Below are 13583 nucleotides of genomic sequence, written 5' to 3' on the forward strand. Positions count from 1 at the left end.
ACTACTATACCTGTATCTTGACTGTTGATTGACTCTGTGTATCCAGATGCTACTATACCTGTATATTGACTAGTGGTTGACTCTGTGTATCCAGATGCTACTATACTTGTATCTTGACTAGTGGTTGTCTCTGTGTATGCAGATGCTACTGTACCTGTATCTTGACTAGTGGTTGACTCTGTGTATCCAGATGCTAATATACCTGTATCTTGACTAGTGGTTGTATCTGTGTATCCAGATGCTACTACTATACCTGTATCTTGACTAGTGGTTGTCTCTGTGTATCCAGATGCTACTATACCTGTATCTTGACAAGTGGTTGTCTCTGTGTATCCAGATGCTAATATACCTGTATCTTGACTAGTGGTTGTATCTGTGTATCCAGATGCTACTACTATACCTGTATCTTGACTAGTGGTTGACTCTGTGTATCCAGATGCTACTATACCTGTATCTTGACTAGTGGTTGACTCTGTGTATCCATATACTACTATACCTGTATCTTGACTGTTGATTGACTCTGTGTATCCAGATGCTACTATACCTGTATCTTGACTAGTGGTTGACTCTGTGTATCCAGATGCTACTATACTTGTATCTTGACTAGTGGTTGTCTCTGTGTATGCAGATGCTACTGTACCTGTATCTTGACTAGTGGTTGACTCTGTGTATCCAGATGCTAATATACCTGTATCTTGACTTGTGGTTGTATCTGTGTATCCAGATGCTACTACTATACCTGTATCTTGACTAGTGGTTGTCTCTGTGTATCCAGATGCTACTATACCTGTATCTTGACAAGTGGTTGTCTCTGTGTATCCAGATGCTAATATACCTGTATCTTGACTAGTGGTTGTATCTGTGTATCCAGATGCTACTACTATACCTGTATCTTGACTAGTGGTTGACTCTGTGTATCCAGATGCTACGGCCATCCCAACATCGGTTGCTTTTCTCATCAGTGAGAACAGGGTGGCTGCGATAGTAAATTTACAAATTTTAATAAATTATAACAAAAATATTTCGAGTAATTCCGTAAAATTGGATGCAAGCTTATAGTCAAATGTGCTTATTAGGTCAAATTGTTAATAATTATGCGTTAATCATACCATGCGTTTGGTCATAATTAACGACAGCTTGACCTAACAAGCGCATTTGACTGGAAGATTGCATCCAATTTTACGGATTATGCGGAAAAAATGACGCTCCTAATAATATTTTTTTGGTATATAAATATAACCCAACATACAAGCAAAAGAAAACTACCCCATCCCCATTTCAATTTATTTGAAAAAAAAGGGAGTGGGTTGCGCTCGACATGGCACTTTGAGGGGAACCTTTGAATATTAATTGAAAAATTAGGATCAAGTCAAGCAGAGTATGCCAATACCATCTTTTGACATGCTTTTGACGTGCTAGACAATAGGGTGGGTTCATATCGGAATTAGACAAAGCGGGGATATGCAACAGATAAAATTAACCTTAAAAACATTTCTGACCGAAAAAGAATTTTAAAAAATTGAGTTTTAGAACACGACCACTTAAAAATATAATTCATTACTTATTAGTATGCAAAGATGACATTCAAAAAAAAAATTTGAATCAGAACTATGGCTTCATGGTGCTCCCTGGAAAGGCCTTGAGGAGCTGAATCAGGAACTTTTGTCCGTTTCAAAATATCTCTTAGAAATCACTAAAAAACCAAAAAATTTTAAGGTTTATTGAGAATTGTCCAATTTGTAGAGGTTTTTTAGATTTTCTAAGGCTAGGAACGAGATTTTTTAAAACGGACAAAAGTTCCTGACTCAGCTCCTCAAGGCATTTCCAGGGAGCACCATGAAGCCATAGTTCTGATTCAATAAATTTTTGACTCCCATTTACAAATAGCTATACAATTGAATGTCTGGTCGTCAGCGGTTTTAAGACTTAGGATAAATTTTAAATCACCCAGAGGTGTATTATATCTATATAAATTGAGTGCAGATCCCCGCTTTGGCCTCAGAAAAAAAATGTCCAAAATCGACCCACCCTACTAGACAAGGTACTTTGATGGAAGCCCAAGGTTCAAATTAAATGAAAGAACTATCAGTGCGGGGATTAACAAAAACAGATTTTATTTTCCAACAGTATTTTTGCAGTTAATGTGATATATTTAAAAAAAACAAGGATGACAACATCCATAAAAGCGAAGCATTGAAATGGTAGGAAAAACAGACATTAACACTTGTATAGTGTTAGAACTGAATAATCAGAATATAAATGTATAAGATTCGAAGCAAAATTTTAAGTAAATGCTTGTTGAAAAACTGCTTGATACAGGATAATGTTTATGGACATATTTACATTTTTAGGACTTGATTATAGAGTTGCTTCGCTTACAATATTGTACTTTGTTGTCCCAGGAATCAGTATCCCAAACATCAGATCAAACGGATAATTAGATCTCATAAAGATTTGTTGTTAAAAAAGTAAAAAAAATCAATATACTTAAAATGGACGTACGGACATTCTGGTAATGATTATAGAGTTGCAACGATTTCTAATTCGTACCTAACTACTACAGGAATCATCATGCAAAGTTTGAAATCAATTGGACAATTCTAACATGCCTAAATTAACGAATAAAAGCTATCTATCTCGGACGGACGTACAGACCGACCCTAATTATAGAAAAACTTCGCTTTTAATAGTATTTCAATACAATGACCATCAATAAGAATGAGAGCAACAAAGCTTTATGTGTTAAAATTGGTACATACCTGGGTGATCTGTATATTTTGCACTCTGAAAAGATTAGGTAATTAGTTTTTATATCAAAGATGAAATATTTAAAATGAAAAAAACATAATTAAACTGTTAAAACATTATTAAATAGGTTGAGAATGTAAAAAAAATATAAGATCCTTTACAAATTGTGTTGCACTTTCAAAAATTTAAGACGTTTTTACCTTATAAACTAACAAATCAAAAGTCCCCAAAGTTATTAAGCCAACAAATAAGAAAACGTTATTACTAAACTTTGGGGACTAGTGTAATAAACAGCTCAAAGTCATCTCCTCCTCTAAACGTTTAATCATGTATCAGATATAAAATAATTAATCAACTCTCACCTCTGAAATATCTGAGCAAGTAGAAACTTGAGTAGAGCATGGCATTACTTTTCTATTTATTCTTTCTGTTGAGTTAAGCCCCCCGCAGTACCAATACCGCCCCGCTACTCCAAATAACTCTTCCCCTGAAAGTCAGAGGAATATGTATATAGGAAAGTGGACTGTAGGTTTAAAAATTAGCTTTCACCATGCTTTGAAATGAACATCCCTTCCCTCCCAATTAAATTAAATTGAAAGTAAGGGGAATAATAGTTTTTCGTTTGTTTCCTATTATAACTTTAGTTCAGGTTAGGTTGTATTAGGTACTGGGTAGCACTTCAGGAATAGGCCCCAAATAAGAAAAACTACCGACCCCCTCCCCTTATTTTCAATTTAATTCAAAATGGGAGAGGGGGGCCTATACTTGACTGGCACTTTGAGTGAAAGAACTTTTGATCTACCCACAATGAAAGATGCTTAAATAGTAGCATCTTTCTGAAGATTGCGAAAGCTTGAAACTTTAAATTAAAGATAAATAAAATTTGAATAAAAAAATACAGTTGTTTTACTATGTAAAATATGTGTAAATTGACATCTGAAAAGTGCAAACATTCACGAACCAATTTATATGCCTAAATAAATATTTAAAATTCATATTTTGTTTGTAAGTTAACCTCTTATATATGTATAAAAAAATATATTTATTATTGTTTAAAAATCATACCTGACGATATTTGTTGGGTTAGGCTGTGTGCTGATACAGAGGGGGATCTTTGTGTAGCAATATTTATACTTCGCGGGCTTTCAGAGTGTACGGTATCCTGTACGGTTGGACAATCAAGTCTTTCAAATTAAGGATCATGGAAAGAAAACGAAGTTGCGGGTTTCGTCGTATATCCCACAGTAGCTTTTAATTATTTTAGGTTAGGTTATAGAAATGTTAATGATTGTCCCGTAGGGCTAGGAGATAGGAAAAAGCTACAGTGAAAATACTACGAAACCCGCTACTTCGTTTTCTTTCCATGCTCCGAAATTAATAATACTAGGGGATCTTAAGGATAAGACAATGAACAATAAATTGATGTACACACCAAATAATGTAGATTTAATTCATTGGTTGAAAAGATTGGACATTGCTGGTTTAAACCAATCAATCAAAATTTGATAAAAGAGCGCTAAGTATGTAAGCCAAAAAATGCGAAAATTTGTGCAAATGTTAACATTAGCCAAAGGCAAAATGATAAGAGTTTGTTTTAAAGATTTGAGTTTAGGTTATAGAAAGTTTTGCCACTTATATGAACAAAAATACATTTCTGATATTTTTTTATAAATTGATTTATAAAAAAAAACATATTAAAAACATATTACTTTTTATAATAGGATATATATGATTCAATTGTTCAAAAAAAACAATTATGTTTTGTTAACGTGATTGAATGATTCCTCGACTATATTATTAACATCAGAACTGCTTGTCTCATATTCATCTGAATTCATATACAAATATCAATTTTAGTTAATTTAATAGAATTCTCATGCTCTACTTAAAAGTCAAGGTTTCAAGCCCATACCTTTAGATTATGTTCCGGTAGGTAAACTTGAAGCTGACTACAAGAAAAAAAACAATTTTGGAAAATCAGGCAGTTTCTTCTTGAAATATTAAAAATTAAGGCAGACATACATTACACACATGGACAATTATGAAGCAGCTTTAAACACTTGTCTGATATTAATCAAATAATGGTTTGCAAATGTAATCAACACACAAATCTTATTTTTCCTAAACCTGTCTGTCTTTCTGTGTGTATGTAATGTTAATTTTCTTTGTCATATTTGCAGTTATCTGACATCCCAACTATTTTCTAACAAGATTGATAGGTAATTATTAATTATTATTGATATTTGTATTTGTATTGCCTTGTGAGTCTTCAGTGATGTTGATACCTTCTTCTAAAGTTTCTTCAGGTCCCAAAGTTTTCAGGAAGGATTTTTCTCCCACATTTTTACCTACAAAATTGAAAAACAAGATTGAATATTTTTTATAAATATTTCAAAACCAACTACTTCATATACTCGAATTTTTAAAACGTATGACAAAAACAAAATTCAAATTAAATTTTCTTCTCCTTTTTTCCATACAACCTATAATGGCCAACAGATAGGTATGGTTAAGTAACATCCAACAGACAACCAAACCTTTGATTGCACAACCTTTGTCTTGAAGTCCTAACTGTGCATGGTAATGAGTTGTGCCTGTTTATATGCCTAAACATTCCTCCTATTCTCACTATTAGTGTCATGTGCTAGATATAGCAGTAGTAAGTACAGTACATACCATTTTTAACGTCTTTAGATAAACGTGGTGTTGATCGTACTCAAACCTTACACCTCCCCGACAGCAAGCAGACACGCATTCATTTACTCTAATGCCACGAGTTTTTAAGACGTTTTTACAAAGTGAGTGGGGACATTGGGCTGTTTATTTCACTAGTCCCCAAAGTTTTATAATTACTTTTAGGTTGAATAACATACTAACTTTAAATTATTATAACATTTTCTTATTGGTTGGCTTAACAACTTTGGGGACTCTAGTGAATTTTGATTGGTTGGTTCATTAAGTTGAGTGTTCAAACGTTACTATCACTAATATTAATCTACAAGAAAGGGTAATTTTGTGAATCATCAAAGAGGATGTAAACTAATTTATCGGCCATTGTCTTATCCCTTTATATCCCTAATATGTTTACCTGAAAGAATATTATCTGGCCTAATCTCGTCACTGTCCTCCAGAGTAAGGTATCTGTACAGGTTTAATTTCACTGCAACAAGGAAAAAACATTTTGTTTCAATAATGATCTTATCATAAGGAACCATGAGCGTTGGATGAAGAGACGGGTGTCGACACCCCCTTAAAATCCCCTCATTGTTTACACCGTTTTTGTAAAACCATGTCACTATATGGAAAATCCTATTCCTAAGATTCATTTAATTGTAAACTATTTTGTACAATTATCAGCCCCACTCATATGCATTTTCATGTTATAATAAAATGAAGAAAAAAAATTATTTTTCTTTAAGATTTTGTGCAATACCTTCTAAATCTTCAAGGTTGGTTGTCTTGATAAGATTTGCCAGACAACGAAACCCTTGCGGGTCACAACACAGCCGGGGTAGGGATAATTTCTTTAGGTGGCCATATTTCATTAAGCCATCGGTTAACCTAAATATTATTTTATTCAGTGGGTTATTTTGAAGTGTTACTTTAAAGCTTCAATATACTAAAATTTAGGTTTTAAAGAATTTAATGACTCATTATATATTTATTGTCATGTTAGAAAAATAAGTAAAATAGTCATATACACATCCATAACCTTTGAACTAATTGAGTTCTCAGTTAAAGGGTGCTTCAGATATATTCTAGGATGGTTTAAGACCGTTTTTTTTCCTAAGTTAATGTCTCGGGAAGGTTTTGAATTATTACTTTAGACTCTACCTTCCCCTTCAAATAAAGGACCTCTAGATGAAATAAGTGGAAGCCGCAATTAAACATATAACTAATTAAATAATTATTTTGTAATTAAATTGTTCCTGATAAGTATCTTTGCCTTAGCCAAAAAAAATTACAACCGAATAGACTTTGGACATACCCTAGTTATAGAGTAAAATTTACAAGAAAATTGTACCTCTTGATAAGATTAGAGTCCAAGTCTAAACCCAACGTAAGTTCTTTCAAGGTTTTAGTTTTTATATTTTTACTGAACACTTTAGACAGCATCTCGATCATTGGCTCTGCAAAATCAACCTAAACAATAAATTTATATTATAGATGTATAACCAGACTAATAACTATACCTGGATCAGGGCGCTGTTAGGGACCTTCTTCGTATGCTAGCAAATACTTTTCTTCTACTTGGCTGTGTTAATATTGTCAATTTTTAGAGACCAAATTGAGAGTTGGCACAAGGCCCTTGTGATGAGGACATACAATCATTTAACCCTTACCCCCTTTGGTGTTTTACTCTATTACCTAAATTATTGTTAGTAGCGAAGTTTTCTACAATAAAGATAAGTCTGTCCGTCCGTCCGTAAGGGATAGCTCTAATCGTGTTAGAATTATCCTAAAGGTTGATCTTGAAAAACAAGTTTTTTTTCTGATAGTTATTTAATATTTATAGCAGTGTATCTTAGACAGCTTTCCGCGTATATTAAAATGAAAAATTATAAGATTAAACCAGTTACGTTAGCCCCAAGGGGCCAAAGGCCCGACCTACAAAACTGGTATTAATTTTATAATTATTTTTTAATTCACGGAAAATTGTCTGTAATACGATGCTACACATGATTTTTCAGTATGGCTAAGAACCGCTTCTTATCCAGCGAATATCAATCGGTTTTGAAGCCGTACTGGAAATGTATTTCTAGGCTTCCAACACTTTATAATTGAATGCAAAGGTGCCTTGGCAATTGAACAGGAACAAAAAGTACATTACAGTTAGAACTTTCAGACAAAAGTTGTATTCGTTATTTATCATATTGTTCAAAGATAGCTTTCCACGGATAGTAAAATAAAATTCAAAATCCTTTCTAGTTATTGCCCCTAAAAACAGGGATTAGATTGTATTAGATGTCTTATAGATAAGGTTATAATCCAGTGGATATTGAACGGATTCAAAGTTATCTTGGAAAATAAACCTGAACAATCTGGTCTGGCTGAAATACTTGTGCATCAATGAAAAGATCATGCAGATTTGGCATGGTCATCACCCCGTACTAACCTGAACAATCTGGTCTGGCTGAAATACTTGAGCATCAATGAAAAGATCATGCAGATTCGGCATGGTCATCACGCTGTACTAACCTGAACAATCTGGTCTGGCTGAAATACTTGAGCATCAATAAAAAGATCATGCAGATTCGGCATAGTCATCACCCGGAGTAGATGGTTCTTAAAGGCATCTAAAAACAATAACAGAAATTATATTATGTTGCAAAAAAACAGCAAACTGTAATATATTTCTACAAACAAGGATGAAAACATCCATAAATGCAAAGCTCTGAATTGGAAGGACAATGAACATTAACTTTTGTAGAGTGTCATAACTAAATGAGCAGAATATAAATGTATAAGTCTAAACAAAGTTGTTACAAAATTGCATAAATATAGGATACAGTAAAAGGGAATTTTTTCATATATAGGATATAATGAAATTAATAATAGAAATGCCTCGCCTTATATTGTACCTTTTTGTTCTTTAAATCATGATTCCAAACTTGATGTAAAAAATCAGCATGTTTTAAAAAGATTTCTCGTATTCATTCGAATCCGTTGGATAGGAACCGGTTCTCATGAATACGAAAAAACTATGTCTAGCATCGTATTATATCCAGATTTCTACGAATATAGAAATGTACAATCATAAGATTAAAACTAGTTTTTTTAGCCGGTGCCTTCGGCACCACGGGGCTAAAAAAACTAGTTTTAATCTTATAATTGTACATTCTATATCCGCGGAAAGCCGTTTATAATACGATACGTGAAATAACTATTACGGACTTTCTTGTGTGAAATATAGAGTTGCTATGCTTCCTAACTAGTACCTAACTGTTAAAGGAATTATCATGCAAAGTTTGAAATTGATAGGAAAATTCTAACGTATCTAAATTAACGAAAAGAACTGACTGTTACTGGTCAAGATTATATAGTCAACTTCCCCAACAATAGTTATATTATAAACCTTCCCTGAACCAATAAGAAACTTTATTGTAAAGAAGAACCTTAGATAGACAGGCAGACAAACAAACAAACATCATGTTACATTTATATAAAGACAATGACATATTATTGCGTATTAGTCATTACTCCACATACCGAAAGATAAGAGTATTACATATTTTTAACAAAAATATTACAACAGTATAAAAGTTATTGTTCTATGTTAATAATTTATCGCATCGTTTAATACACAGCTTTCCGCCGATATTACAATAAAAGCCAGTTTTGTTAGACCCTTACGCCTGAAGGCCGTGCTAACAAAACTAGTAATAATTGTATGATTTTTTTAGCTGAATAGCAGCCCCTGGCAAAACTATTCCGATTGATATTCATATTGGAAGTGAATTTGACGTCACTCGGGATACTTCTATCAAAAGCCTTTTAATTTTGCATTAGAGGAAAAAAGTGAAAACTTAAATATTACCTTTTTAAAATTTTTATATTTTATAGAATTTTATGATGATTTATGAAAATGTTTTTGTTGTTATTTTGTTGATTCTGCAACTATGCTTTTTGTGTGAGGCCAAGTATAGACCAAGTAAGTAAAAATAATTTCATATTTTAAGAAATTTATGAACTATCTATAATAAAAAGTAGTAAGGTTTTTTTTGTCTGTAGCTTAAGATTTCATTATCTTCTGAACCGATTAGGTTTCCATTTCAGGAAGGTTTCACATAGGTCTTTTTATTTATGGAGGGGTTTAAGGCTATTTTAGTTTTAAATTAAGTTGTGGGATGGCTTTAGGCTATTTTAAAACCACTTTCTTTACCCCTCCAAATACAAATCCTAAGGACGCAGCTAGACTCAGTAGTCTATCCAGAAACAGCTTATGGTGCCTGGTAAAAAATGACGTCGTACAATACAAATGACCAATTTTAGGCACTAATACTTTGTAATTGATCATTTGTAAAATTTATACTGGCCTATCATTGGTTATTTGTATGTTTGACGTCATTTTTTATAAACTATAAGTTGCATTATCCATCCAATCTAGCCTTAAACTGTTGTTCCCCTTCCGGATCTGTCTCCTTAGCTCCTATTAGAGCTAGAGGGCTAAAACAAAGTGTGTAGCTATTTTTTTGCGATCATAAGTAAGTCATATTTTGCCTTATTTTACTCTTTATTTCATTATCATTTTTATGTCATTTTTTATTGAAAACTTAAACCAGCCGTAATTTTACAAATTTTGAAGCTACCATAACAATTGTTCACAGAAAACGATTATTGTATTAAATTTTATATTAAAATTGTTACGCGGTCCATGGCAGTCGAAAAACAAATAGAATTGCTTATTTCTAAGAACAATTGTCGTTTTTGATATTTCTTATCCTATCACATAGAGTGATCAAAACAGTTTATTTAAACATGTTATTTTTATTTGTTAAGTTCAATACATTGTGTTTCATTGTTTGATTTTAAAAATCATCAGTTGGTTTATTTAATATCTATATTTGCAACAACTTTTAATACACAAGAACTTCTAATTTTAAATTTTTACAAAACGGCTTGTAAATAAAAAGACATGATTTTCAAATGTATCAAATATATCTTATCCAAAGAACATGGAAGCCTATAATTACCAAAAAAAAATGACACTCTGGAAAATACAATTTTTATGTGTATTAAATCTTTTGGAAGTTTATTTATCGTCCAATATCATATCCCTGTTGAATACTTCATAAAACCATCTGTTCCATTAAAAAGTGATAAATTTAAAAACCTTTGGCAGAAACAATCACAAATTATGTCATACTAGAAAAATGAACCATTCTAATATGACGTCATTTTTCATAGGCACTATATAATACTTCTAATTATTTTAGAGCCAGGTAGAGGTGGTGGTGGGATGTCTTTTGAAGAGTAAGTATTTTACAGGGATCTAAAGGAATAAGACAATGGTCAATATTGAAGGTACATTCCAGACATGTCATTGGTTTAAACATTTTATAGATTTTGGTGTGTAAGGGCATAATTTTTTTTGTCAGAAAGCATTATGAGTCAGATATAAATTTTTGCATATCATACGATAAAGCTTGTTTTGTGTAAAAAAAAAAATTCCCTCGTATAATGTAATAAAACATATAATAAGATAGTTATGAATTTTTGAGTTTGACGAAAAATGGGGTCAGATGAACCATCTAGATATATTATAAATCTATTGTATTTTAGCATTCATAGGTTCGAATCTCGGATGAAATGGCGTTATAATTAAAGAAAGATGTTTAATAGCTTGAAGAAGCTCTTTAAAGTGCCTATAAAAATATGACGTCATACTATACAAATGACGAATACATTACACAGACTTAATTATTAATGGCAAGCCAATAAACATTTTAATTAACCAATAGCAGGCCAGTATGACGTCATTTTTATAACACTATGAAAAGCTTCAAATTGTACCAACTACTGAAATGTCTGATCCATTAGTTAGAGAATAAAACTTGTGAAACTTGTTACTGAAAGTTAGAATTTAAAATCAAAGGTCAGGAAATTAGAGTGTAAAAATGATCCACAAATGGATGAGAATAGGAAACCATATCAACACTCAACAGTAAAAATTCTCAATGGAAAAATCTCATGCATCTCAAGTTCATGGGCGAGGATACCCGAAACAGATGCCCCTTCCTCAGATAACCAGTAATAAACTTCAAAATTAAGTTCTTTATAATTCCCAAACAATTAACTCCTTTGTTTATAGTTGGGAATGGTACCATTGGTTACTGTTTGTTGGTGGAATTATAGCCATTCTTGTAATAGCTACTGTAAGTATTTTTTCTCGTATTCAATCGAATCCGGTGGATAGGAACCGGCTCTCATCAATACGAAAAAACTATTTTAGCATTGTATTATATCCAAATTTCTATGAATATAAAAATGTACAACCATAAGATTAAAACCAGTTTTTTAGCCTGTGCCTTCGGCACCTCGGGGCTAAAAGAACTGGTTTTAATCTTATAATTGTACATTCTATATCCGCGGAAAGCGGTTTTTAATACGATGAAAGAAATAACTATTAACAGTGAAGGTTTTCTATAATTAGGGTCGGTCCGTACGTCCAGAATGGTAAGCTCTTTTCATTAATTTAGGTACTATTTAGAAAGTGTGTATGTCCATTTAAAACATGCTTATTTTTACTATAAATTTTGTATGATATAATTATATTTTCATCTGATTTTTGGAATATTAATTCCTATTACAACAAGGTACAATATTATAAAAATGTAAGTATTTTCTTGCAATAAATTAACTTACGATTTTGTTTAGACTTATTGTTTATATTCTGCTTATTCAGATTTGACTCTCCACAAGTGTTAACTAACCGTTTCAGAGCTTCTCTTTTATTGATGTTGTCATCCTTGTTATTTTAAGTTTGCTTGGAGAAAATGGAAAGCCCACAAGAACAAACAGTTGCAACAGCAACAAGAAAATCAACAGCAGACATCTCCACCCCCACCACAACCTAACCTGGACCAGTATAATCAGGGAGGGATAGGACAATCATTACACTAGTCCCCAAAGTTTTATTTATAATAACGTTGTTTTAATCGTTGGCTAAACAACTTTGGGAACTTTTCTTGAATAATGATTGGGTTGTTCATTAAGTGTCCAAACGTTTCAACCAATAATAGCATTGGGGACTTTTATTAAATTTTGATTAGTTGGTTCATTAAGTTAAGTGTCAAATTGTTTCACACAATAATTGTAATCTACAGGAGGTTTAATTTTGTGTATAATCATTGGGGATATACATCAAATTATCGGCCATTGTCTTATCAACAGATTTATAGTATAGATGTATATACAGACAACTACCTCCCTTCATCTTTCAAAGACCTCTTTTGTCTGCTTCTAAATTATTTTCTGCTACTTGGCTGTGTTAATATAAGCGACACCAATGGTTGATTTTCAATGACCCAATAGGAAGGTTGCACAAGTTGGTTGCGATGGGAAATACAGTTTATTTCTTCCTTTAGTGTTTTACTCTAATGTCTTATCCCTTTAGAACACTGATTATAATCAATCGCAATACCCTCCGCCTCTGCAGTATCCCAACCAACAACAATACCCTCAACAACAGCAATACCCCCCAATGGATAATATAAATGGAGGTTATCCCCATCAACAATATAATAATGTTAGATATTCTAACAATAATAATGGATATGATAATGTTACTTTTAACTAAAAATAATAAAAATGATATCTAGAACTATTTAACATTATTCTTTTCAAAAGCAGAGCTTTTCTTAAATTATGGTCGGTCCGTCCGGAACGGTTAGCTTATTTCGATAATTTAAACATGTTAAAATTGTCCTATCGATTTCAAATTTAGCATGATAATTCTTTTAACAATTAGGAACGATTTAGGAAGCGTAGAAACTCTATATTTTTTACCAGAAAATCAGTACATGCTGATTTTATTACTACAAATTTTGTATGGTATAATTACCTTTTATTGGAATAACGAAATAATTAAAACTTAAAATTCAATTCATACCTATCTGTGTCATAAATTCATTTCTTCTTTCAGGATAATCTGGATGCCTGAATTAAAGTATAAGTTTTCAGAATATTATCTCAAAAATATTGCAAATTTAGTACCAGTTAAAATAAAAAAAGAACAATTACGTTTGCTTATTAATAATGAGAAAAAATTAGTGGTGGGGCGTTTCCGCCTTTCCCTTCTCCCCCATTTTTTTAGGGCCAACAGCGTTTGTATA

The 13583-nt window shown here is 32.2% G+C and overlaps 2 protein-coding genes across 2 annotated transcripts in view; one reads left to right on the plus strand and one right to left on the minus strand.

Moving 5' to 3' along the window:
* The window catches only part of LOC145323441 (uncharacterized), a 383852-nt gene that overhangs the window by 289457 nt on the left and 80812 nt on the right, over positions 1–13583 (plus strand). The window lies entirely within an intron of this gene.
* The window catches only part of LOC145321485 (NLR family CARD domain-containing protein 4-like), a 37362-nt gene that overhangs the window by 5723 nt on the left and 18056 nt on the right, over positions 1–13583 (minus strand). Inside the window, exons 25-35 of the mRNA XM_080162906.1 lie at positions 13361–13407; positions 7948–8045; positions 6773–6891; positions 6182–6309; positions 5837–5908; positions 5007–5096; positions 4531–4576; positions 3814–3908; positions 3111–3235; positions 2760–2784; positions 887–976 (exon numbers count right to left, since the gene is read on the minus strand). Coding sequence (XP_080019032.1) covers positions 887–976; positions 2760–2784; positions 3111–3235; positions 3814–3908; positions 4531–4576; positions 5007–5096; positions 5837–5908; positions 6182–6309; positions 6773–6891; positions 7948–8045; positions 13361–13407 — 935 coding nt within the window. The remainder of the gene's footprint in view (positions 1–886; positions 977–2759; positions 2785–3110; positions 3236–3813; positions 3909–4530; positions 4577–5006; positions 5097–5836; positions 5909–6181; positions 6310–6772; positions 6892–7947; positions 8046–13360; positions 13408–13583) is intronic.

The sequence above is a fragment of the Acartia tonsa genome, chromosome 6 (genome assembly GCF_053477335.1).
Source record: "Acartia tonsa isolate MP-2025a chromosome 6, ASM5347733v1, whole genome shotgun sequence".
NCBI lineage: Eukaryota > Metazoa > Arthropoda > Copepoda > Calanoida > Acartiidae > Acartia > Acartia tonsa.